The sequence below is a fragment of the Martes martes genome (assembly GCF_963455335.1).
Source record: "Martes martes genome assembly, chromosome: 8".
Lineage (NCBI taxonomy): Eukaryota > Metazoa > Chordata > Mammalia > Carnivora > Mustelidae > Martes > Martes martes.
Window position 1 is genome coordinate 11,663,059 of NC_137895.1, and position 24,619 is coordinate 11,687,677.

Genomic DNA, 24,619 nt, shown 5'->3' on the forward strand with positions numbered 1-24,619 from the left:
ACTGGGCGGGCAGACACAGAGGGGGTCTCAGGTTTGACACCGGCGAGTGTTAACAGAGACGTGGACAGTCCGAACACACACGGCTGGTGGGAGCAGGAACTGGTAGTGGCCTTGAACAGTCTCGTGCTGCCTGGTGGCTTTGAAGCTTCATGTGTCTACAACCAACCCAGCACTCTTGGCCACACGCCCTGGGGCTTCCGGGCCAGCGCACACGGCAGCAGTGTTCCTGAGGGCACACGGTGAATGCGACCGGAATGCCCATCAGTTGTGGCATGGGGATAGCTGGGGTCCGGACGTTCACCAGATTGGTCCACGGAGATCAGTTGCACTGACCCTTAACTTGCTCATTTTCAAGGTCTTAACTCTTGAGTGACAAAGGCAAGTCAAGGAATAAGTCGCTGACCCTTACTGAGCAGACTCTGGGCTAGGAGCTGTTGTGAGTGCTTGTGGATACCAGTGCCCATGAGTCTCACAACCTTGTGAGTCAGGTGGTCTCATTATCCTTGTTCAGATGATGCACAGAAAGGTTAAGGGGTTACCTGAGTGATGTCCTAGTGGGAATCATAAGGCCATACATTGGACCCTGATCCCCTATAATGACTGTATAGAATTCATACAGGACGTTCCCTTACACAATTTAAGTTCTTGAAAAATGAAGCCTGTATTTTAGGGAGGCAGACCTGGTACAACCTTAAAGGAAAACAAAGGAGCTGTGAGCACAACTTGCAGGGGAACGTAGGTCCCTGGCGGGGCAGGTCAGCAGAGTTTGGGGTGACACCGGACGTGGCAGCTCAGTGGATGTTCTTTCCTTCATCCAAGCCTTGGGTACAAGTGTCTGCTTACTGTGATCTTTTAGGACTCACATATGTTTTATAACAAAAACTCAGTATTTTTTGTAAAAATAGAAAAAGGTGGAAAAAAATCTGTGGGCACTGAGGGCTCTGTTGGTGTCCCCCGGCTTGTTCCTCAGAACGCCTCCGAAGAGAGGAGAAGCAGCGTCAGGAGCTGGAGAAGACTCGTCGGAAGCTAGAGGGGGATTCCACTGACCTCAGTGACCAGATCGCTGAGCTGCAGGCCCAGATCGCCGAGCTCAAGATGCAACTGGCCAAGAAAGAGGAGGAGCTACAGGCCGCCCTGGCCAGGTGAGGGCCACAGTTTGGCCACAGTCGGCCCATGGCAGGGCCAGCACCCCCTGCTGGCACCTGCTGCCGTGCGAGCTGCTGCTGTCCTCTTGGAGCTGTCGCGCAACAAGACAGGTCCTGTCCCGTTACGGCATGCGTGCGGCTACTTCATCACTGTCCCTTTGTAGTCCCCCAGAAGTCATCCACCATGTTACCCAGTGCCCTAGGCCTTTCCTTTCTCTCATTTTTAAACTTTCTGGCTACAGGCCTGCTTTAAAAACAAAGACAAAAAACCCAAAACTTTGTTTTAGAGCAGTTATAGTGTCACAAGAAAACTGAGCAGAAGGTGCACAGAGTTCCCCAACAGCCCCACACCTCCCCCCACGCGGCCCTGCCCACTGTCACTTCGCAGCCAGGGCGGCACATTTATTGCAATTAATGAGCCTGCACTGGTGTAATTCTCACCCCCAGAGTATGTACTGTACCTTCGTAGTTTTCCTTAGTTGCTTTAACGGTGGACTGCAGGCAGTGTTTCATTTCCTTTAATTTTCACTTAACATTTACTTATTTACTAATTTTTACGTTTCAAGCACTGAATTTCAGTTTGGAAAATGAAGCGATTCTTCTACGAGGTTTCAGTTCTCAGAGTGGTTTTGCTCTTAAATCTTCTGGAAGCTTCAGATACTGTTGCTGTGGAGAGGAGCGCCTGAGGGCTATGGTGACGACTTCCAGAAGCAGCTTTGGCTGCTCCTCTCCAAAGCCTTTTCTGCACGCTCTGCTCCGTGAGGCGGAAAGAACCTTCTGATGTTGTTGGTCTCTTCGGCAGAGTGGAGGAGGAAGCCACCCAGAAGAATATGGCCCTAAAGAAGATTCGCGAGCTGGAATCCCAGATTTCTGAGCTCCAGGAGGACCTGGAATCAGAGCGAGCTTCTAGAAATAAAGCTGAGAAGCAGAAGCGGGACCTTGGGGAGGAGCTGGAGGCTCTGAAAACGGAGTTGGAGGACACTCTGGACTCCACGGCTGCCCAGCAGGAGCTCAGGTGCGTCGTGCAGCCGAGGGGCCAAGTCACTGAGGATGGGAGTGGGGGGGCAGGGAGGGTAAGGCCCCCTTAGCAGCTCTTCCCTGGGTTAGAGCAGAGTGGAGGCCTGTTGAGGAAGCTGCTGTGGAGTTCGGGTGAGGCCCGAATCCTCCCCAGAGAGGGTCTGCGAGCCTGGGGTGGAGGATGCATGGCCGGGAAGGGAGCATGGCTGGGCAGCAAGGCTGGGGCGGCCATTGCCCCTTGCTGGCCTCTCTGCAGCCGGGGGAGAAGAGCCCAGGGTGGCAGCACGCCCAGGCCTGGCCTCCATCCTGAGGGTGCTTCTTTGCAGGTCCAAACGTGAACAGGAAGTGAACATCCTGAAGAAGACCCTTGAGGAGGAGGCCAAGACCCACGAGGCCCAGATCCAGGAGATGAGGCAGAAGCACTCGCAGGCCGTGGAGGAGCTGGCCGAGCAGCTAGAGCAGACGAAGCGGGTGCGTGGGCTTCCCTGGGACGGGCTCCGCGACTGTGGGCGGCACTGGGCTGCTGGCGGGGGAGAGTCCTCCTGGAGGTGGGCTGCCACCCTGGGCCAGGCCTGCAGAGCAGAGCAGCTTCCAGTACCAACTGCCTGGGTCGAAGTCCAGGCTTCAGCCCTAAGCAGCTGTGTGATTTGGGCCAGTCGCTGCCTCTGTGCCTCAGTTTCCCCATCTGTAGAGGAGGATAAGGATAGGTCTGTCTCACGCAAATCCCTGACTGTTGGAGTTGATGACAGGTAAAAGCACATGAACAAGTGAATAATAAAGACTCAGCAAGTTGTTCAAGAATGACTGTTTTTAGTGTTTTGTTCAGGTCCCACCAAACCAGACAGCCTCCAGGAACTGGAGTGGCCTGGTGCCGAGTGTCAGAGGGCCCCAGGGTTTTCTCTGGAGTACCCCCATGTGGTCAGCTGGAGTCTTGGTGGGAAGCCTTGGGATAGTAATGCTGCTGGTCTCAGGCAGGTGGCTGGGCCAGGCGGTTCCCCAAGACCATGTTCTGCCTGCTGTGGCCCCTAGCATGCAGCCACTCTGGGTGGCAGCCCGAGAGGTCAAAGTTTCTTCCACGTGACGGCCTGTACGTGATGGCCTATACAATATTCTCAGAGGCGTGCCTTGTCCATCCGGGCCCCTTCTGGTGGAAGCCTTACCTTACCCTTCAGCTTTTCCTTTCCCAACATACCCCGTTACGTGTGCGGCCCCCTGACACATGTCTGACCCTGTGACCAGCTCAGTGGAGAGCAGAATGGGACTATCGAGTGGATTCTGTACACGCCACTCGTATATATTCTGGAAGCTCATCACGTCATCACTCAGAACATCAGATTTCACAGAGGCTTTATTGGAAGCCTGACTGAGCAGCTATTATTTCTCTTGGTGTTCTGATACTGCTAAAGCCTTAGTATCTTGTGATGATAGACCCTTATGCTTGAGCTGGGCGGGGACTGTTGCCAAGCTGAGGACACGGGCCGCATGTCCCGTCCGGCCAAGTGAGGAGTGCGGGTCAGGCCCGAGCGTCTGGCCTGAGGCTCTCGGCAGCACGTGTCCCCCAGGCTGGCCCGCCGGCGTTGCTGCCGAGAGAGCAGACTCCTCTCTCCTGGCTCCTGCCAGGGCCCCGCTGCCCCTTCCCACCTCGTGGCTTGCATCCCCGCAGGTGAAAGCCAACCTGGAGAAGGCGAAGCAGACGCTGGAGAACGAGCGAGGGGAGCTGGCCAACGAGGTGAAGGTGCTGCTGCAGGGCAAAGGGGACTCTGAGCACAAGCGCAAGAAGGCCGAGGCGCAGCTGCAGGAGCTGCAGGTGAAGCTCACCGAGGGCGAGCGCGTGCGCACGGAGCTGGCCGACAAGGTCACCAAGCTGCAGGTAAGGCCTCCGCTGCGTCCCGGGCCCTGGTCGGGGATGCCTGCCGCCGTGACTCGGTCTTGGCCTGGATCTCCAGGGCTCCTCCCCACCAGCCCCCTTTCAGCGAGGCCTTTGGGTTGGCCTGACGGCTGAGGTGGGGCCAAAGCAGTCACGGGCCTTGTCCCTCCCGTCCCTGTGCAGGTTGAGCTGGACAACGTGACGGGGCTTCTCACCCAGTCTGACAGCAAGTCCAGCAAGCTCACCAAGGACTTCTCCGCCCTGGAGTCCCAGTTGCAGGACACACAGGTAAAGATGGCAGCAGGGCCCAGCTCCTCCGATGACCTGTCCTCCCCCGTATCCACAGGGTCTCTGGGTCCTTCTGCCCCTCCTCCCTCCCGTGGAGGGTGTGGGGCCCGCGAGGCTCTGGCCCTGAGCCCCGGTGCTCCACGTGTCTCGGTGTAGGAGCTGCTCCAGGAGGAGAACCGGCAGAAGTTGAGCCTGAGCACCAAGCTGAAGCAGATGGAGGATGAGAAGAACTCCTTCAGGGAGCAGCTGGAAGAGGAGGAGGAAGCCAAGCGGAACCTGGAGAAGCAGATCGCCACCCTCCACGCCCAGGTTCGGTATCGCCCCCCTGCTGGGTGCCCCGAAACCCCCGGGGGACTCGGGAGCTGGGAGGGAGTCTGCAGGCTGGGCGGAGTCTGGCCCGGCGCCCTCCCTCAGGGAGCTCCTGTCCTTGCCAGCCAGAGCTGCTAGCCAGGGTCCCATCCCAGGTGGAATTCAGGAGTCTGTAAACGTGGATGGAGGAGACGTCCCGTCTGTGTTTCCACTAGTCGGGCTGACATCGGCGTTGTGTTTGATCACGCACGTAGGCTGTGAGCCAGGCAGCAGCAGTACGTGAGGTGTGACGGAAACCACAGATCGCTGTGTCTGAGCCGTGGCGAGCTTTGGGGTATCATGGTGCTCCCGTCGCTTCGGGAGCTCGTGCCGGACATGCTGACAAGGGAGCACGTGGACACTGTGTCACGGTGTAAAGAAGTACCCAGCAACTGTGTTTTTCTGTATTGGTGTACTTGCTGATCTTAGCATCTTACGCTCATTAAAACACCATTTTAAGGAGGCCACAGTCTTTTTCTAGACTGTCAGAGGGTCTGTAACCAGAAATAGATTAAGAGTCGCGTTCTACATCTCGTGTAGGACTCAGCGGCCAGGCCAGGAGATCTGTACTGCCTCCTGGGGAGAGGGGTGTAGTCCATGCTCCAGTCTGGGTGGGAGTAACTGGTGGCTGGTGTGGCAGCTCTGTCTCTGGGTGCGAAGGGTGCTGCAGGACAGATTCCCGTAGATCTCCTGTCTGTGGTAGATTCTGTTCCTGGCAAGAGACTGATGGAGGAGGATGATACATGTCGATGGAAAGCAAGAGGCTTGGTGTACATCTCGACCGAGAGGCCGCCCCGGGGCTGCACGCACTAGGCAGATGCCCTCGGCAGAAACCTCGTTTCTCTCATTCCAGCTGAAGAGGGGCGTGTCCGTGACTGGGCCTCTGCTCATGGGGTGCGAGCTGGCTGCCCCTGCCCTGGACCTGGGCTGTCTGCCTAACTCTGTGCCCCTGCCCAGGTGACGGACATGAAGAAAAAGATGGAGGATGGCGTGGGGTGCCTGGAGACGGCGGAGGAAGCCAAGAGGAAGCTCCAGAAGGACCTGGAGGGGCTGGGCCAGCGCTACGAGGAAAAGGTGGCCGCCTACGACAAGCTGGAGAAGACAAAGACGCGGCTGCAGCAGGAGCTGGACGATCTGCTTGTGGACCTGGACCACCAGCGCCAGACGGCCTCCAACCTGGAAAAGAAGCAGAAGAAGTTCGACCAGGTGGGTGCGGCCAGGCTGCCCCCGTGCCTGTCCCGTCAGGCACATCCATGGGGCGTCGAGGCTGGGGTCACCTCACACCTTGCTGGGGAGGGCAGCAGGGCAGGCATGCAGGCCTCCCCCTTGCAGCAGGGTGCTCTTCCCCTTTTCCATGTCTGACATCTTTCAGATTGTCTATAATGAACCAGTTGTACTTTTACATAGACTTTTTTTTTCTTTATTCTCAACATGGGCCTTGAACTCACAACCCTAAGGTCAAGATGGCACATGTCCTAATGACATCCCTGTGATGTAGGATTTTTATTGACGCATCCTACCTCTGCCTCATTCCAAAAGCTCTGAGGCAGCTTACAGAGAGACCCAGACAGTGGGGTAGGACAGTTCAGGAGAACTGGCCAAGTGCAGCCCCATGCATGTTGCTGGGGGTGGAGGTGCACGGGATCCCGCCGTGCTCCTCTCCTCGCTGCTGTCCCCCGTTGCGCCCCTGCTTCCACAGCAAGGTCTGGAGAAGTCCAGAACATTCATTTTCTGGCTGATTAAGAAATGGGCCTGGGGAATAAAGAGGTATCAGGGCAGAGGGTTTGGGGAGATGGGGCAATGAGGTCTGGCCGCGGGTGGGCCTGCATGGAGAGCGGACACCTGAGAACTTGAACGTAAACGGGCATCCTGGACGAGCGCCACAGGTGGTGACTGGGCCTCTAAGCAGCCAGATGGGACATGGTTTTTAAGGAAAACAGCAACTGGTTGTTCAGGAAAACAGGGCTTTTCCTAGTTCTGAGGGAGTAATATCCTGTGTGCGTTCTCAGGGAAGGGGCGCTGATTATTAAATGATGAAAACCTGCCTCACAGGGTGCTGGCAGGGGTGATCTCTGTCCTAATCTGGTTACAAGGACATGCTGGATGGCATGTGCCACGCTTGGGGCCTGCCAGGTACCCCGGGCGACAGCCTGGTCCCCTCCCCTTAGACCAGCACCTAGGACCCTCAGTCCCCAAGGAGTATGGGTGCAGGTGCTTTGCTCACCCGAGGGCTGGAGGCTCATGGTGACCACCTCTCCCCCAGCTCCTGGCTGAGGAGAAGACCATCTCGGCCAAGTATGCAGAGGAGCGTGACCGGGCCGAGGCAGAGGCCCGGGAGAAGGAGACCAAGGCGCTGTCGCTGGCCCGGGCCCTGGAGGAGGCCACGGAGCAGAAGGCGGAGCTGGAGCGGCTCAATAAGCAGTTCCGCACGGAGATGGAGGACCTCATGAGCTCCAAGGACGACGTCGGCAAGAGCGTGAGTACGGGGTCGGCAGCTGGTACTCAGGAGAGACCGGCGTGGGGACAGCCCCAGGGACTAGGGGCTGAGCGGACACCAAGGCTGGGGACGTTGGGGACCTCATCCCTCAGCTCCTGACTCGGGTTCCCTCGGCGGGGGTCAGGTCCACGAGCTGGAGAAGTCCAAGCGGGCCCTGGAGCAGCAGGTGGAGGAGATGAAGACGCAGCTGGAGGAGCTGGAGGACGAGCTGCAGGCCACAGAGGACGCCAAGCTGCGGCTGGAGGTCAACCTGCAGGCCATGAAGGCCCAGTTCGAGCGGGACCTGCAGGGCCGTGACGAGCAGAGTGAGGAGAAGAAGAAGCAGCTGGTCAGACAGGTGTGGACGGCCCCCCCACGCTCACCCCCGTTTCTGGCAGGCTTCTTTCTTTCTCTCCCTGGGTTGTGTCGGGCTCCTCCTCCACTCCTTCAGGTTCTAGTTGCCCATCTCCGGGGTCAGGGACCCTTCCTTTGATGGTGGGTCCTCTTCGTGGGACCCCGGAGGCCCCGTGCAGCCCAGCCGGGCTCAGAGCGGGGCAGGGTCTGGGTGTGGATGCCGCCGTCCGAGCCGTCGGCCTGTCCCCCAGGTGCGGGAGATGGAGGCAGAACTGGAGGATGAGAAGAAGCAGCGCTCGATGGCGGTGGCTGCTCGGAAGAAGCTGGAGATGGACCTGAAAGACCTGGAGGCCCACATCGACTCAGCCAACAAGAACCGAGATGAGGCCATCAAGCAGCTGCGCAAACTGCAGGTGAGGCCACAGGCTGTGCGGGGCGTGGGTGAACCCGCGGCTCTGGGCTCAGGCGGGGACCGGGCACTGGTCGGTGGCTGACGAGTGCCGAGGGACACCACCCTCCCCTCTCCACGCCGGACCAGGGTATCCTCAGCCCTGGAACAGAAAGCAGCTTGCAGTAAGATCGTTGACTGTGTGTGCATTAAGCAAGGAAATGCACGGAAACCTAGAAACAGTGACACAGGGACGTAGTACTTGGCGGTAGATTCCAGAGTAAACCAGACATGGCCCGGGGTCATGGCCCAGGTCCCAACCCGATACAGCCTTAGTGGGCAGTGATTGAAGCTTCCAAGCTGAGCATAGAACCCCACGTGCAGCCCACAGCACAGAACGCGCACTTGGGAAATTCTCACTTCACCAATAATTAAAGATCATACATTTTGTTTATTTATATGCTTTTTATTATTAAAATTTAATATTATTAAGATTTAATAACTTCAATGTCATTAGCATACAGTGTTATATTAGTTTCAGGTGTATGACACAGTTATTCATCGGTATGTCTGTACAATACTCTGTGCTCGTCAGGATACGTGAAAGATAACAAATTTCATTCTGTTCTCTTTATTTATCAAAAGATTTTGTATATTAGAGAGCACTAGTGGGAGGAGGAGCAGAGGCAGAGCGACAAGCAGATTCCCCGCTGAGCAGAGAGCCTGATGCTGGACTCGATCCCAGGATACTGGGATCATGGTCTGGGCTGAAGGGAGATGCTCAACCGACTGAGCCACCCAGGCACCCCAAAGATAACACATTTTAAAAAACAGCTCTGAGAAGCCAAGTGGCACACCGAAACCCAGCCACAGAAAGAAAAAGTTTTGGGTCTGTTGGTGCGGTCGTAAGGCAGTTGTACCTGTTACCATCTGGCCTGAGGAGTCCCAGTTTAGGATTTATCTGCAGAAGGGGAAAAAAAAAAAACCAACCTATTTGACTAAGATCTTTAGAGTTAGAACCAATCACAGGAGAACAAAGGAAATGTGTTTTTTCCCCATAGTGGGGGCTGACCTGGCATGTGGGCGTGGACCCAGAGGAGCTGGTGTCCCAGGGAGTGGCCTTGGAGCGCCACATTTGGGTCAAAGGACATTGTAGAAAGTGTAGCTCAGATCGAAGCTCGGTCTGATGGGTAGCCGGTGACTGACACCGCCGAAGGTGTGCTTTGTAAAACCTGATGCTCAAAAATACGTGAAAACGACAAGGATTAAGAAGATCCGTGTCCTTATTATTTTGCCCTTTACTGTTAAGTTGGTTACATGTGGCAGCAGGCTGAAAACAGCCCAAGGTTCTCAGGTTGGGGTGGTGGCTGTGGTGGGGGTACTAAGCTTCTCCTGCCCACCTCAGGCCCAGATGAAGGACTACATGCGGGAACTGGAGGACACACGTGCGTCACGCGAGGAGATCCTGGCTCAGGCCAAGGAGAACGAGAAGAAGCTGAAGAGCATGGAGGCCGAGATGATCCAGCTGCAGGAGGTGGGCCTGGCCCCAGGAGGGCACTCGGGGTCACCAGCAGGGGGCAGCCTACGGCCTCTGCCCAGCCAGCCTGGGCCGCCCAGTGGCGCAGTTGGCAGCCAACCAGGCCGACTTCAGAACTGGGTTGGGGGTGGTTTTGGCTTTGTGAAAGAATTCCCTGCAGGGGTTCATTAAGTAGCCGGGCTTCCTGGTGTGATTAAAATGTGTGTGAGTTAAACTGTCACCATTTGGGGCCAGCTCCCATGCATGAAATGAGGCTTTGTGTTACTCCCCACCTCCTGCTGAGTGTTTATGCCTGGCGAGGGGAGGGTGCTTTCCCAAATGCTCTGGCACCGCGTGTCCCCCTTGCTGCCTTGTCTGTCACACGGGAGGTATATCGTGAGAGCCTTCCCTCTGCTCTAGGCGGTCATTTTCAGCGTGAGGTTAATGGGCCACCTGGTGCTCCTAGTGGGGCTGGGTGTCTGGGCATGTCCTCGTCCACACTGTCCTCATGGCTGTGCCCTTGAGCCTGGGCCTGGGGCTAGTCCTCCCTCTGAGGTCGTGTGGCTCTCTCTTGGGATCACCTTACCCAACTGGCTTTCAGACTCTGTGCTCTCACCCTAACTCCCGTCCTCGTCCTCCCGACTTCTGGTCTCCCTAGAACGCAGAGCAACCAACATCCCCTTAGCACAGGACACTTTTTTATTTATCTCTACCTCCCCAGTCTGACTTGGCTCTAACACTTAGAGAGAGGGGCTTTGCAAATGCGGTACGTAAGTCATGGTCTCAGAGGAAGGAATCAGCCCTGTCAGCCAGAGGGGCTCGTGAGGAAGGGCTTCGTGGAGGAGGCAGACCTGGGAGGCGGTTTGAGAGGAAGGGCCAGGGGTTCAGGGAGCATGGTGCTGCGAGTTCCAGGAATTGGAGAGGGGGTTTAAGGGACTTCAGGGCGTCCCAGACAGTCACAGTCCACATTCTCATGGCAGGAATTGGCAGCCGCCGAGCGTGCCAAGCGCCAGGCCCAGCAGGAGCGGGATGAGCTGGCCGACGAGATTGCCAACAGCAGCGGCAAAGGGTGAGCCATGGCATGGCATGATGAGCTGAGGGCAGGTGGTGCCCATCCTCTGGGACAGGCCCTGTCTCACTGCTCCCTGTTCTCACCCAGAGCCCTGGCACTGGAGGAGAAGCGGCGCTTGGAGGCCCGCATCGCCCAGCTGGAGGAAGAGCTGGAGGAGGAGCAGGGCAACACGGAGCTGGTGAACGACCGGCTGAAGAAGGCGAACCTGCAGGTGGGGGGACCAGGACAACGGGCGTTTAACTGCACCAGGCTCTGCTCCTCCCAGACCATGCTGGCAGGAGCCTAGGGCTTGCTGGGCTTCAGACAGGTGTCCTGGCACCTGTGAAGGTCCCCCTTGGTTTCGTTCTCTGCACCCTGGCTGTGGGGGAGCTCCCTTTTCTAGGAGCGCCCAGAGCTTGTGAGCTTGGGGTCCAAGGGCCTAGTGTTTTCTGGGGCTCTTGAGGAACCATTGCCCCGCTTCTGCCCCAGGGTGCCCCCCCCGCCCCAGCCTTCCCGGGGTCACCAGCCCTCCTTCCCACAGATCGACCAGATCAACACCGACCTGAACCTCGAGCGCAGTCACGCCCAGAAGAATGAGAATGTGCGACAGCAGCTGGAGCGCCAGAACAAGGAGCTCAAGGTCAAGCTGCAGGAGATGGAGGGCACTGTCAAGTCCAAGTACAAGGCTTCCATCACCGCCCTGGAGGCCAAGATCGCACAGCTGGAGGAGCAGCTGGACAACGAGACCAAGTAGGTGTCCTTCCCATCGCCTGCCACAGCCCGCAGGCCCCTTTGTTCCTGCCCGAGGCGGAGGCTGTTGTCCCCTTCCTGACGGCCTCTCATCCCTTCCGCTGGGGCTTCTCAGAGTTTTCATAGGAGCCCATGGGCCCTCCTCTAGAGTTGGGTCTTTGGACATTGTCTCTTGGGGCTGAATCAGGCAGAGGTGGCGGTTGCTGCCCGCTTGGGCAGCTAGTCTGTAGGCTCAGCAAGACTGGGGTGTCGTTGGAGGTAATGGGCAGGTCACACTGGGTTGCAAATCTCAGTTTCCCCTTTCCTTGCTACTTACCTGCTCTTTGGGTTGAGTCCCCTCCCTCCCGGAGCCCGGTTCCTCCTCTGTGAAATGGGGTCGTCGCCGTGCCTCCCCAGCAGGAGACCAGGCACGTCATGGGTGTTGGGTGGAGATGGCCGGCCTCCGCCTGGGGGCTTCCCCTTGGGGGACATGCCCATGAGGCGCGGGGACAGGTCGTCCAGCCGGTGTGGTGTGGCCGGACCCTCTGAGCCGGGATCCCTGAGCCGCCGAGTCTCTGCCCCGCAGGGAGCGCCAGGCGGCCTGCAAACAGGTGCGTCGGGCCGAGAAGAAGCTGAAGGATGTGCTGCTGCAGGTCGATGACGAGCGGAGGAACGCCGAGCAGTTCAAGGACCAGGTGTGTGCGCATGCGTGTGCGTGCGCGCGAGTGCACGGGAGCGTGTGCTTGCGTTCGAGCGCGTGCACGGGGCCGCGGGACCTGGTGGGCCTCTCGGGCCGGGGCGCCTGACCGAGACTTCGCGTCTCCACAGGCCGACAAGGCGTCGGCCCGCCTGAAGCAGCTCAAGCGGCAGCTGGAGGAGGCTGAGGAGGAGGCCCAGCGGGCCAACGCCTCCCGCCGGAAGCTGCAGCGTGAGCTGGAGGACGCCACTGAGACCGCGGATGCCATGAACCGCGAGGTCAGCACCCTCAAGAACAAGCTCAGGTGAGCCCCGTGGCCGCGGCCTCCCCTCCCCGGGCTCCGGGCGCTGGAAAGCTCGTTTCAGACGAAGCTCCCAGAAGCCGCACCTATGTCGGGTGCTGCGCCGCCTCCGCCCGCGCCGCTCCCCAGGCTCCCGGGAGAGCCCTGTGCCCGGTCTCTGGGAAAAACTCTGCCCGCGGAACCAGGCCGGCCCAGAGGGGCTCCAGGCTGGCTGTGGGGCACTGGCGGCCGCTCGCGGGGGCCCGGCCGGCCCGGCACGCGCTGGGGGCCTGGTCGCTGCCGGCTGAGGCGGCCCCGCGGCCTTCACGGCCTCTGTGCCCACGGGGAGGAGCGGCTGTGCGCATCGGGGAGCGTTGCCGCTGGAGGGGGAGCCGGCGGGGCAGGCAGAGGCTCTTTTCCCCGGGATTCTCGCTGCTTCTGTCCCTTCGGCCTGAAGGCGACAGGAGCCCGCCTTCCAGCCCGTAGCTAATAGCGTTGTGCGCGTGATGCGGAGAAGGCGTCCGGAGAAGGCGTCGGTATCTCGTACCGCGTGCGGTCACGGTGTCTCCGACTCCCCCGCTCGTAGGTCGTTTGAGCGTCGGTGTGCAGGCTGGTATCTGCCTCGCGGGGGTGACCGCGTCTGCTGCTGGGCCTTTCTCTCTCGAGTCAGCCCCGGCTTCCCCACGGCTTCTCACTGGTGTTTTGGAATGAAGTGGGAGCCCGTGTTTCTCCAGGCTCCCCGCTTCTTCCCCCCACTGCCCAGGACGCTGGGGCCTGGTGTCCATCTAAAGATGGCTTGGAGGGGTGCCAGCTGTACTTGCCCACCTGGCCGGCCCTGCTGACCCTGTGCCTCTGTCCCCAGGCGAGGGGACCTGCCGTTTGTCGTGCCCCGCCGGATGGCCCGGAAAGGTGCTGGCGACTGCTCCGACGAGGAGGTGGATGGCAAGGCGGATGGGGCTGAGGCCAAAGCTGCCGAGTAATCTCTCCTCCTGCTGCCTGGAAGGGATGGACAGACCGCCAGATGACTCCGCCTCCCCTTTCCAGCCCTCCCCCTCCCGCAGCACCCTCCTCCACTTTCTGGGGACTGCCGTGACCGTGACCTCCCCACCCAGTCCCACCAGGCCAGGAGACCTCAAGCCTGCGCCTCCCCGCCCGGCCCCCAGGCCTTTCTGAGGGCGTTTGGCTTCCTCCGCTGCAGTCCGCTTCTGCTCCCCTCCCACCCCCAACACCCGATACCAAAGAGTCAGAGTCTTGGGCCCCTGGCCTGGGAACTGAGTGACCAGCAGGATCTCGGCCCACCCTTGCCGCATAGCACAAGACAAGGAGGGCAGGCCACTGGGGATGGGCAAAGAGAGTTTTCTACAAATCTATTTTTCTTCAGACTAAGAAGTTTTGATAGCCCAGCACCCCAGAAGAGTTGTCACCTTCCCCCACCTCTGCCACCAGCTCCCCCTCCTCCTTTGCTGTTGGCAATCACACACGGCGACCTCACGACCTCTGCCCCGTTGGCCCCGCACTCCCGTGGGCCCTGGGTGATTGGGTAAGGGCAGGCCTAGGGCCGCCCCCTCTGTGCAGGGCACAGAATGCGGGGTGCAAGGAAGGAGCCGTTCCTCCCCACGCGCTCTGGGCAGCGCCACAGTGGTCCCCTTCCTGTTTCAGAGTGTCTCAAGTGCAATGATGACCCCCTTCCCTCCTTTGTGGAGGGCAGCTGGCCCCTGCCACCAGGGGGCTGCTGGGCCTAGCAAACAGGGCCTCGGGGCCATGCTGGGAAGGCCATCGGGGGCGTTTCCCAACATTCTTGGGGACCAAATATATTTAATGGTTAAGGGACTTGTCCCAGGTCTGACAGCCAGAGCCTTGTGAAGGGCCAGCGGCCCTCCCACACAACCTTGTACCTACTCCAGGACTGGGGCCCAAGGTACATAATCTGCATCGTCGACTCAGTATGGTTTAAAGATCTGCCATCTGCATGGATGTGTTTGAAAGGAAAAAAAAAAAAAAGGTTTCTTCTCCTCCTCCTTACAATAAATGATAAAATTCCAAGTCTTTATCACTGCCTTTCCTTTGAAACCATGTTTAGAAGAGAGTAGCTTGTCCTACACTGGTCTACACTGGTTGCTGAATTTACCTGTATTCCTAACTGTTTTGTATATGCTGCATTTAGACTTACTTATGGCAAAGAAGGCATCTTTTTTTTTCTCTTTTGAAGAAAACGCAACAAATCATGAAGATATATGAAAGCTACGTATGCCTAAAAAGCTCTGAATTCAGGTCCCAGTTGCTGTCACAAAGGAGTGAATGGAGCTCCCAGCCCCACCCCTTTTTTATATAATGAAAGTGCCTTAGCATGTGTTACAGCTGTCACCACTACAATAAGCTGGTTTACAGATGTTTTCCACTGAGCGTCACAATAAAGAGTACCGTGCTACGAGCCGTGTGTCTGCTGGTGTCTGTCTGCCCGAGCGGGTTGCCTGGACGGGACGGCACCCACTTTGTGCATCTTCTTTTTTTTAATATTTTATTTCTTTATTTGAGAGATGGGGAAAGAGCACAAGAGGAGGGGGAGGGAGAGCAGGGAACTGGATGCAAGGACTTGATCCTAGGATGCTGGGATCAGGACCTGAGCCAAAGGCAAACGCTTAACTGACTGAGCCTTTGTGCATCTTCAAAAGTTTCCCGTAGTGCAGCATGGCTGAGGCACAGACTGGGGTGAGGAGTGGCAGTCATGTAGGAAAGGTAAGCTAGAAAGGGAGACTGGACCAGGGGCAAGGATGCTGAGAGGGTCTTTTAAAACTTCCCATTTACTTCAGTTACTGAATACCCACTGTGCGCTTGACTGGGGTTTAGGGACCCAAATCTAGGTGCTGACTTAGGAACGTCCTTAGTTAGACAAAGCCTGCCCTCGGGAGGTCATCTCGAGTTGTACATAAGTAGGACCAAGGGAGTGGGTGGTGGGGCCTGTGGGTATTGGGGCAGGAGGCCGCTAAACTTTTGTTCTTTCATTGGTTCTTTTAACAAAGGCAGAGGGGAATCCGGCCCCTTGCTGGGCACCTGCCCTACAAGGACAAGGAAGACAGGGGGTCCCTGCAGCAGCAAGAGGGAGGAGAGGGAAAGGCATTCCTTAGAGAAGGGCTACGGCGTGGACCCAAGCAGCCCACCTGTGCACTGCCAGGGTCTCGGGACCACTGTGGGGCCGGCTTGTCTGCTACAGAAAGCAGTGGGCTTCCATCCGCCCACTCCTTCAGCCTCTGCACAGGTGCAGGTGTGCTCACCGGGCCCCAGAGACGAAGCCGCAAATGAGGGCTGGGGGTAGTCAGGTGCCGGCACCAGAGGACTCTGGGCGCTTCCACCTTTTTTAGAGGATCCGGGGGAGAACTCCTCTTCTCCAGCTGTGACGGCTCCAGGCTTCCCTCTGATCTCTCCCTCTGCCTTCACGTGGCCTTCTCCCCTCAACTCCCTGCTGTCTCTCCTCTGGGTGTCTCTCGTTAAGACCCTAGTCATTGGAATTAGGGCCCAGCCAGATATTCTGTGATGATCGCAAGATCTTTAACTTAGAGGATTTGCAAAGACATAGGGCCTTTCTGCATAAGGTCAGTTATGGGGTGCAGAGATGAGGTCATGGGTGTGTCTTTTAGGGACCACCATTCAGTCCACTGCAGTACTCTGCAAATATCCGTCCTTTGCCTTCAGCTCCGTGACTCGACTCTGCCCTTTGTGCAGGGGAAATTCCGACCGGGGACCCACCATCCCCACAAGGGATGGGCAGTCCCAGGGTTGCCTGACCCACCCACCAGGCCGAGAGGGAAAGAAGTTCACAGCGTATGTTTTGGAAGGGATCAGGGAGGGAGTAGTCAGCCAAAGAACAGGGCAGAGGTTAAGAAGCCATGATCAGGTAGGTCTCTTCATGCAGAAAAGCAATGTGATGTGGAAAAGCTGTTTCCTGGAGGTGAAACCCCCACGTCTGGGGCTCTGGAGGGGACCCTGGCACAGTGGGAGGCTGGGAGGAGCCCCCAAGGTCCTGCCTCTCTTTAGAGCCTGTCATTCAGCCACAGAAAGGAAAGGACTATTTGTATAGGCAGGAACTTGGATGGGGCTCAAGCCCTTTACACTGGGTGTGTTTTTTAAATGCTAGTCTTAAAGGCTTACATACTGTGTAACTTAACAAATATTCTCAAAATGCCAAAATTATAGAGATGGAAAGCAGGTCAGTGGTTGCCAGGAGTTAGGGAAGTCCTGGGAAGGTGTGACCCTAAAAGGTGAGTGCCAGGGAGTTTACTTGCAGGGACAGAACAGTCTTGAGTGTTGTGAGGGTCCCGTGAATCGACGGGTCCTCGGACTCTCATGCAAACATACCAGTGAGTGTGGGCAGAAACTAGGGCAGTTTGAGTGAGGTCCGTCATCCAGTTCCTTAAACCGGGGTCCATGTCCTCGCTTTGAGAACGACCATAGTTAGGGAAGATGTCACTGCCAGGGAAATGGGGTGAAATGTACTTTTTTGTTTTATGAGTCTACAGTTTGTGAGGTTTTTTTTTTTAACACCTAAGTTTCTTTTTTTAAATATTTTATTTATTTATTTATTTATTTATCTATCTATTTATTTATTTATTTATTTGAGTGAGAGAGAGAGCATGAGAGGGATGAAGGTCAGAGGGAGATGCAGACTCCCTGTGGAGCCGGGAGCCCAATGTGGGACTCGATCCTGTGGCTCCGGGATCATGACCTGAGCCTAAGGCAGTCACTTAACCAACTGAGCCACCCAGGGGCCCTGTGTTTTCTTTTTTTAAGTCTGTGATTCAGGATCCAACTGGTGATGGTGATGGGGGAGCCCCACGTTGGGCTCCCTGCTGAGCAGGAAGCCTGCTTCTCCCTCTCCCTCTGCCTGCCACTCCCTGTCCCTCTCCCCCTTTCATGCTCACTCTCTACCTAAAATAACTAAAATCTTTATTTAAAAAAGGCTCCATTTCTTTTTTTTTTTTTTTTAAAGATTTTATTTATTTATTTGACAGAGAGATCACAAGTAGGCAGAGAGGCAGGCAGAGAGAGAAGGGAGGAAGCAGGCTCCCTGCTGAGCAGAGAGCCCGATGCGGGGCTCGATCCCAGGACCCTGGGATCATGACCTGAGCCGAAGGCAGAGGCTTTAACCCACTGAGCCACCCAGGCGCCCCCTCCATTTCTTATTAGGATTAGTTAACCGTGATACAGTCCCCATTGTACTAACTCCTTTTTGCATTACAACTTTATACCTTTATATCTACCTTTTTGTGCACTTGGTCTCAGCTCTTCTCCTTTGAACATTATTAGGAACTCACGGCCTTTCACCGACTCAGTCTGGTCCAATTAAACATGATCAGAATAATCATCATCAAGGATCATCATTACTCTATGTAATTTGGTAGGATCGCCAGTGAGTGCCCTATTGAGCACCGCTCTGAACATCCCCGAAGCATCGTTTCCTTCTGGAGTAGGGGCTATTGAAGGCCCCTGGAATTCAGTTTTCTTCCAAGGAGTCTTGCTACCTTTGAGAGGAGGAAAAGCCATGGGTGCCTGTGGGAGTGGGCGAGGGATAGCTTGATCATATATATACCTGTGGAAGGGTGGCGGTCACTCTGATTATTCTCGTTGAACCTGTTTTCATCCCACTTTTCTTAGAGAACTTACTTTATCTACCACCGAGGTTTCTCCCACGCTGCCACTTGTCACATCAGGAGTCAGGCTGATTTCTTATGGGTACTGATCCACTGGCTCTCATCATCTTGAACGTGGTGGTGCCAGAAACCAGCCCATTATTGGGGTGAGCCTTTACTCACTGCTCTAAAGGGACTTCCACTTTCTTAAAATGAAAAAAGAAATCAAAGTAACAAGTGCAAATGGTTTAAACAAATCCATTAGTCCCAAGGGTTCTGCTCACCCACTTTCCCAATTAAAAACAATCACTTTTAATGTGTTGCTTTTTCTTTAGGTGGTTAATCAGTATGTTTATATGATATTCCTACAGTGGGAAAACAGAATAGGTGAGAGTGTAGGCTCTGGAGACAAGGAGTCTGGATTTGAATTCTGGCTCTGGCACTAGCTGGGTGCTTTGGGTCAATTACCTACCCTTTCTGGGCTTCAGTTCCTTTTCTTACAGAGTCGTGGTGAGAACTAATGTATGAGTTGATGCGTCCAAATCACTTAGAATGGTGCCTGGTGCAAAGCAGATAGTCACCCACCACGATAGCTAACTTCATTCCCTTGATTTTTATTTATTTTTATTTTAAGATTTTTTTTTAGTTATTTATTTGACACAGAGAGAGAGATCACAAGTAGGCAGAGAGGCAGGCAGAGAGAGAGAGGGGGAAGCAGACTCCCCGCTGAGCAGAGAGCCTGATGGGGGACTGGATCCCAGGACCCTGAGATCATGACCTGAGCCGAAGGCAGAGGCTTAACCCACTGAGCCACCCAGGCACCCCTCCCTTGAATTTTAAATTGTATTATGAGCTATTTATTTCTTACTAGGGCAGAGAATGATTTCACTTATTTTTATACTTTTTCTTACACACCTCCCCACATTTTCCTAATATCATTCTGCCACTAAACTTATGTCCTCAGTTATGTCTACTCATAAACAATTTACTTACACCTTTGTTTCTTTTTTCTTTTTTCTTACCTCTTCATTTCCTAGCCTCTCAATCGCAGCCAGTATTTTCGGACTGCCCGCCTTGTCAAATGAGGATATTAATCCTTCTCCTCTCTTCAGTGCTGCAGCTCCCAACTTCTACCATTGTACTTTGATTTACATATTGATTGGCAACAAGTGCATTTAGTTCTTATATTTAAATAGTCTCTTTTGTTCTAGAAGTTAAAAATCACACAAGAATGTTTACGTATTTGTGATGTTTTCAGTATCGTTTACTGTAAAGCTAACTTGGGAAATGTAGTGGCACACGCTTTCTCGTACAGTTTTAACTTTTCCCAACTTTCTAATTGCCTTTGTTTTTACCCCTTGCAATGTTGCCTTCAACATCTCCTCAATTTCTTTTGAACAGTGCATCATGTAAGTAGTATACCAAGTCCCCTTTCCCCACACAACTCTTCACTTCTTACTCCATTCCGGGCTGTTGCTCTCTAGGCCTGCTGCATGCCCAGCTGTATTCCTTGGGTTCCTTTCTGTCTATGTTAATTTTCCTGTTTCCCGGACCTCACATCTTTCTGTCTTTTGGTTTCTTGGTTATTATCCTCCACCTCACACCATGAACACATGAACTTTTTTTTTCCTGCAGCTCTTTCTCAAGTAGTTTTCTAAGAAATGATAGCAAATGGTAACTTGTCATTCCCCGTTTAGGTCCCCTTCTTTGTCACCTTTTTGTTTTATTTTCTGGAAGTTTTCCTTGACTCTTCTAACCTTACCTTAGACTTCTTTAGATGTCAATCCCTTTTTAAGTCCCAAGATCTCTTTTTTGTCCCATTATTTTTTTCCCTTTTCAGTGCATCCTGTTCTCATTTTATGAAGACAACACTTTTCTAATCTCCCAGAGGACATTGATTCGAGGTTTAAGAAATTATTCTCCATCAAAATTATGTGTTTCTTCTGGTATCAGTGTTTTTAAGGTTTATTAAGTCCAGTTGATTTGGGTATTCTGACTTTTTTTTAAAAAAGATTTTATATTTTTATTTGACAGAGAGAGAGAAAGATCAATAGATCACAAGTAGGCAGAGAGAGAGGGGGAAGCAGGCTCCTCGCTGAGCAGACAGCCCGATGTGGGTCTCGATCCCAGGACCCTGAGATCATGTCCTGAGCCAAAGGCAGAGGCTTAACCCACTGAGCCACTCAGATGCCCTATAATTCTGACTTGTTTATAATGTGAGCTATATGCCCAACATTGGGCTTGAACTCTTGACCTCGAGATCAAGAGTTGCATGTTCTACCAACTGAGCCAGCCACGGACCCCTTCTGGTGTCATTTTTTATCGATCTTAGCCACCCTTTCCATCTGGTCATCTTTCTTGTGTATCTGATCCTAGATTGCCCATCTGTATTTAAGAGAGAGGTAAGTTGACTGACAGGTTTCCATGTCGAGTGATTGGATGAGGGCCTCCCTAGACACCAGAAGACAGGTTTTTTTTTTCTGGTGGCTTTCGATTCTGCTTTTCCCCTTCTGGTGTAGACCTGGGCTGATGTGAATATAGGGTCGGGTGTGGGGTTGGTAACCTTATTCGTGCTCACCTGCACCTGCCTCTCAGCTTCCGTCTCCCTCTCCGAAGCTCTGCCTAGCAGACCATTCTTCCTGCCTATTTGCCCTCTCTCTGTTTTTCTGATGGAAATTCCCTCTGTTTTTCTGTATTCAGCTTCAATTCTCCGACCAGTCTGCATTCAAACATTTGTCTAAGCCTCTGGAGTACGGCTGGGCCCTGTTCTCCGTTTTCATTGGCAGCAGAATGAAGAGAGACACTGTGTGGGTTCTTGAGTCCAGGAGGCAGGGTTGCACCCAGGCTACCGCTTACCAGATTTCTGACTCTGGGAAAAATCACATAGTCTGTGCTTTAGTTTCCCGATCTGCAAACAGGGATGCAAGCGATACACAGCTCAGTGATGATTGGAAGAAGACAGGTTACTGTTTGTAAAGGCTTAGAGCAATCACCAGTCCAGAGCTTAGGACACAAATGTGAGTCACTGTTATCATTCATTATTTTGATACCTATAAGTACTTTTACTCTCTTTCAGTCAGGTCTCAGGAGGGGTGGCTATTAAATGCTCTTTTGTCTTGTTCAGATAGTGCCAAGGGGCTCCTGACTGGCTCACTTGGAAAAGCCTGGGACTCTGGACCTTGGGGTTGTGAGTTCGAGTCCCAAATCGGGTGTAGAGATTATTAAAAAAAAAAAAAAAGTTAATGTAAAACATAAGGCTTAAATGTAATCAACATTTGCTTTCTTTCCTCATCTCCCAAGCCAAGGTAATAACAGAACTAAAATAAATTCTCTCTCGTTAAGGGTCTGTTTTTTATTTTTTAGTTTATTTTTATTTTTATTGTTAAAGATTTAATTTATTTATTTGACAGAGAGAGACACAGCGAGAGGGGGAACACAGGCAGGGGGAGTTGGGGACGGGGAAGAGGGCTTCCCACAGAGTGGTGATGTGGGACTCCATCCTAGGACCCAGGGATCATGACTAGACCTGAAGGCAGATGCTCAGTAACCTAGCCACCCAGGCGCCCAGCGGTCTGTTTTTTTAAAAAATAGGATGATGGACACCCTCATGTACTGTGAGTGTGAATGTGAACTGGTATAACTTTTTTTGTAACAGTGTGGCTCTAGGTAAGAAAGAATTTGAACGTGTGGATAGCTTTTGACCCAGTCATCATGCATCTAGAAGTGTCTTAAGGAAACAATCTCAAATACAGGCAGTGTTTCATACAAGGAGATTGTTTTTTGCACTTTTATGTAGATGAAGAATCAGAAGAAGTCTAAGGCTCCGAGTTGGGAGTCTAAGAGTTCCCAGTCCTCTATAGCAAGGACTGCACGTTATCAAGAAGGCTAGACAAGGGCTGTAGGGATTGCGCCAGGACTCAGCAGGAGTCCAGACCCTGTGGGATGAAGAATCTTGCAGAAGCAAGGAAGACACAGGCTGTGGGAAGCTGTGGCACCAGGAAATTGATCGAGACAGAGACTGGTTACTGATGCAAGCCACCGCTGTGGAAGGAGAGGAGTCATTTACAAATAAAAACTTAGACAGCTGACCCTTGAACAACACAAGTTTGAACGACACACATCTACTTACATGCAGATTTTTTCATTAAATATATGTGCAGTACAGTAAATGTACTTTCTCTTCCTTATGATTTTAGCATTTTAATTTTCTCTAGCTTTCTTTGTTGCAAGAACACACTTCATAATACATATAACATACAAGCGGTGTGTTGATCGGTTATTTATGTTATTGGAGAGGCTTTTGGTCAGGAGTAGGCTATTAATAGTTAAGTTCTGAAAGTCAGAAGTTACGCATGTATTTTTTACTTCACGAGGATGCGGGTCAGCACCCCTAACCCCTGTATTGTTCAAAGGTCACTGTACATAAATAAATCTTTTTGTAGATGAAAGGGAGTAGAGCACAGGATTTGGATCAGAGACACTCGGGTTCCCGTCCTGGCTCGAGCACTACTGTGAGAACTTGGACTAACCTAAGTTCAGGTGTTGGTTTCCTCCACTTACTAGTAGGAGCCCCAGGAGCCCCAGGTCCTGGAGTGGGGTACTCAGTGAGGGGCCACATCAGGAGCCTGCCTGTCATCAATAGTTGATCAGTATTAGCTCTTACCCATTAGTAAACACACACGTTCCCGACCTCAAGGAATTTCCAGCACACTTGTTCCCGTCTTTTCTTCTGTGTTTGGTTTTATTGCTTCTGTAACTTCTCAGATGGCAGTCTCCTTGTCTGATGATCTTCTTCTTGTGCCCCAACAGGTGAAAGGACCCTGACTTGGCTTGGGAGTGAGCTGGAGTGAGGTGAGTAACTTTCCTTAAATAGCAGCTGACAGAAGCCAGTACACAGACAAAGACATGGGATAAAGTCCATTTGGGGATTTGTCGCCATCCCAGAGGGAAGCCCCAAGACCGGGCCCCTCACTGCTTCCTGCTGCCTCTGCTGGCTCACATTTGACCCCACGATTTTTTCTCTCTTCCCCAGGGGTGAAGTGACAGCTTCTTCTAACTGCAACGCAGTCGCAAGCAGTTGGGAAAACTACGGCGACACCATGCCCTCGGGAGCTCGTGGGCTCAGCCCAGGTAGTCGCCTTTCACTTCTCTGGATGATCCCTGGAATTGCGTTGATGCCTCCAGCTGAGCTCACCTACAGAGGAATCGGTCCCTTGAACAGCTTCCTTGAGCCCCGGAGAGAGGTCAAGTGGAGCGCCCAGCGCAGGAGTCTGTAGGGACACTTCCCTCTTGTCTTCTAAGAGTCATGGCTGAGGTGCTTACTTCCTCCCTTCCCCTGCTGCCCATCAAATCCATCAATGACCCAGAAATGAGGCCAGGACAGTCCAGACAGAGGTGGGGGACAGCAGAGGGGAAAGGAGGGGAAAAAGGGATCCTGAGGCGGGGTTGGGGGAGGGGGTAGATCAGCAACCTTGGCTATGTTAGGGCACTTGTCCTGTGTCCCAGCTGTAAGCCCCTGCCTATCAGATATGAAAGCAGAGCAGGAACTGATTCTGTTGATCTCAATACCCTGCCTAGGCCAACTCTCAGCTATTTCTCTGCCCAGAGCAGCTCCAGACCAATAGGAGTCAGTGTGACTTTGTGACAACTTCCAGCTCCACAGGGGGCAGCTGCCAATTGTGTACCTTTGAGGGATTCTGAGCCTCAGAAGACCCCACCAAGGAGGAAAGTACTTCCTCTGCTAGCTGCCAGAATGCAGGTCATTTCCGGCTGTGTGATTCATAGAGAAGGTTCTCGAGGTCTTCTGCATCTTTAAGAGGTGTCGTAAACTTGCACATGACCTTGGTGTACCAGCTAAGGTGTGAGTTAGGCTGGTGACACCTGTGAGGTTGAGGGTGCTGGGTGGTGGCTCGGGAGTCCGCGACATGAGCTGGAGAGTCTGAGGGGAACCAGGGTAGTGGGTGTCCTGGCTCTCAGTCAGTTGGGGCAGTGGCTGGGCCCCATCTGAGGACAGCGGGCTTGGGAGGAAGAGCAGCTGCCAAGCAAAATGGTCACTAAGGTCCTTTCTCGCTCTGAAGATTACTTTTTTCTTTTTTTTAATTCCAAGCACCCAGAATTAACCAAAGTGCAAAGTCTGAGGGCACCATCCCTAAGGCTGCCCCTACTTTTGGCACCAGCTGCAAATTGGGGGGGGTCCCCAAATGCCCCTGAGATTGGATGATTCCCCGGAAGCATTCTCGGAGCTCGCCTAGAGCTGTCCCCTTAGTTCCGCTGTGTGACAGGGGAAGATAGAGGTTCCCATCAGCCAAAGAGAGAGACACTTGGGGCAGAGTCTGGGAGGGTTTCCAGTGCAAGGCTTCCATCATCCTCAGGAGGCCTTAGTGTCCTGTATTCAGTATGTGACAGTGCACGGGGAGCTTTTCCCACCAGGATGCTCACACTGTGCAAGGAAGCAATTTCTGTGACACTTATTAAAATGGTCAAGAAGACTTAATTCAGGCCATAGGCATCGAGTGATGTCATAGGGGAGAGAGATTGGGCTCATCTTGGAACAGAGTGAGGATAGGTAGGGATTTCTAGCCGAGGAGCAGGGCAGGGGCAGGGCATGGGAAATCACTAAGAGGAGACTTCATGGTAGGGGGATTCCTGCTAACCTGACTCAACAGGGTTCTTGTTCAGACTGGGCACGATAGGCTGTCAAGGGCAGGGCACAGAAGACCAAGGCCAAAGTGTAGTCAGGAGGAGGCTCATGAGAGCCCGGGTAATGTGTGGTCCAGGAGAGAGTATTTTTCAGCCTGAACCTCAAGACAGAGTTTTACTGTGGCTCATTCCCATCTGCC

The 24,619-nt window shown here is 53.8% G+C and overlaps 1 protein-coding gene across 1 annotated transcript in view; it reads left to right on the forward strand.

Annotated features, from left to right (window-relative positions):
• Window positions 1–14,587, forward strand: part of MYH9 (myosin heavy chain 9) — a 90,718-nt gene extending 76,131 nt beyond the window's left edge. The window contains exons 25-41 of the mRNA XM_080811686.1: window positions 971–1,142; window positions 1,948–2,160; window positions 2,489–2,633; window positions 3,826–4,032; window positions 4,213–4,317; window positions 4,474–4,626; window positions 5,623–5,871; window positions 6,929–7,141; window positions 7,287–7,499; window positions 7,747–7,908; window positions 9,289–9,417; window positions 10,380–10,468; window positions 10,559–10,682; window positions 10,992–11,200; window positions 11,766–11,874; window positions 12,008–12,180; window positions 13,019–14,587. Of these exons, the coding sequence (XP_080667812.1) occupies window positions 971–1,142; window positions 1,948–2,160; window positions 2,489–2,633; window positions 3,826–4,032; window positions 4,213–4,317; window positions 4,474–4,626; window positions 5,623–5,871; window positions 6,929–7,141; window positions 7,287–7,499; window positions 7,747–7,908; window positions 9,289–9,417; window positions 10,380–10,468; window positions 10,559–10,682; window positions 10,992–11,200; window positions 11,766–11,874; window positions 12,008–12,180; window positions 13,019–13,136 (2,783 nt within the window). The 3' untranslated portion in view covers window positions 13,137–14,587. The remainder of the gene's footprint in view (window positions 1–970; window positions 1,143–1,947; window positions 2,161–2,488; window positions 2,634–3,825; window positions 4,033–4,212; window positions 4,318–4,473; window positions 4,627–5,622; window positions 5,872–6,928; window positions 7,142–7,286; window positions 7,500–7,746; window positions 7,909–9,288; window positions 9,418–10,379; window positions 10,469–10,558; window positions 10,683–10,991; window positions 11,201–11,765; window positions 11,875–12,007; window positions 12,181–13,018) is intronic.
• The last annotated feature ends 10,032 nt before the right edge of the window (window positions 14,588–24,619 follow it).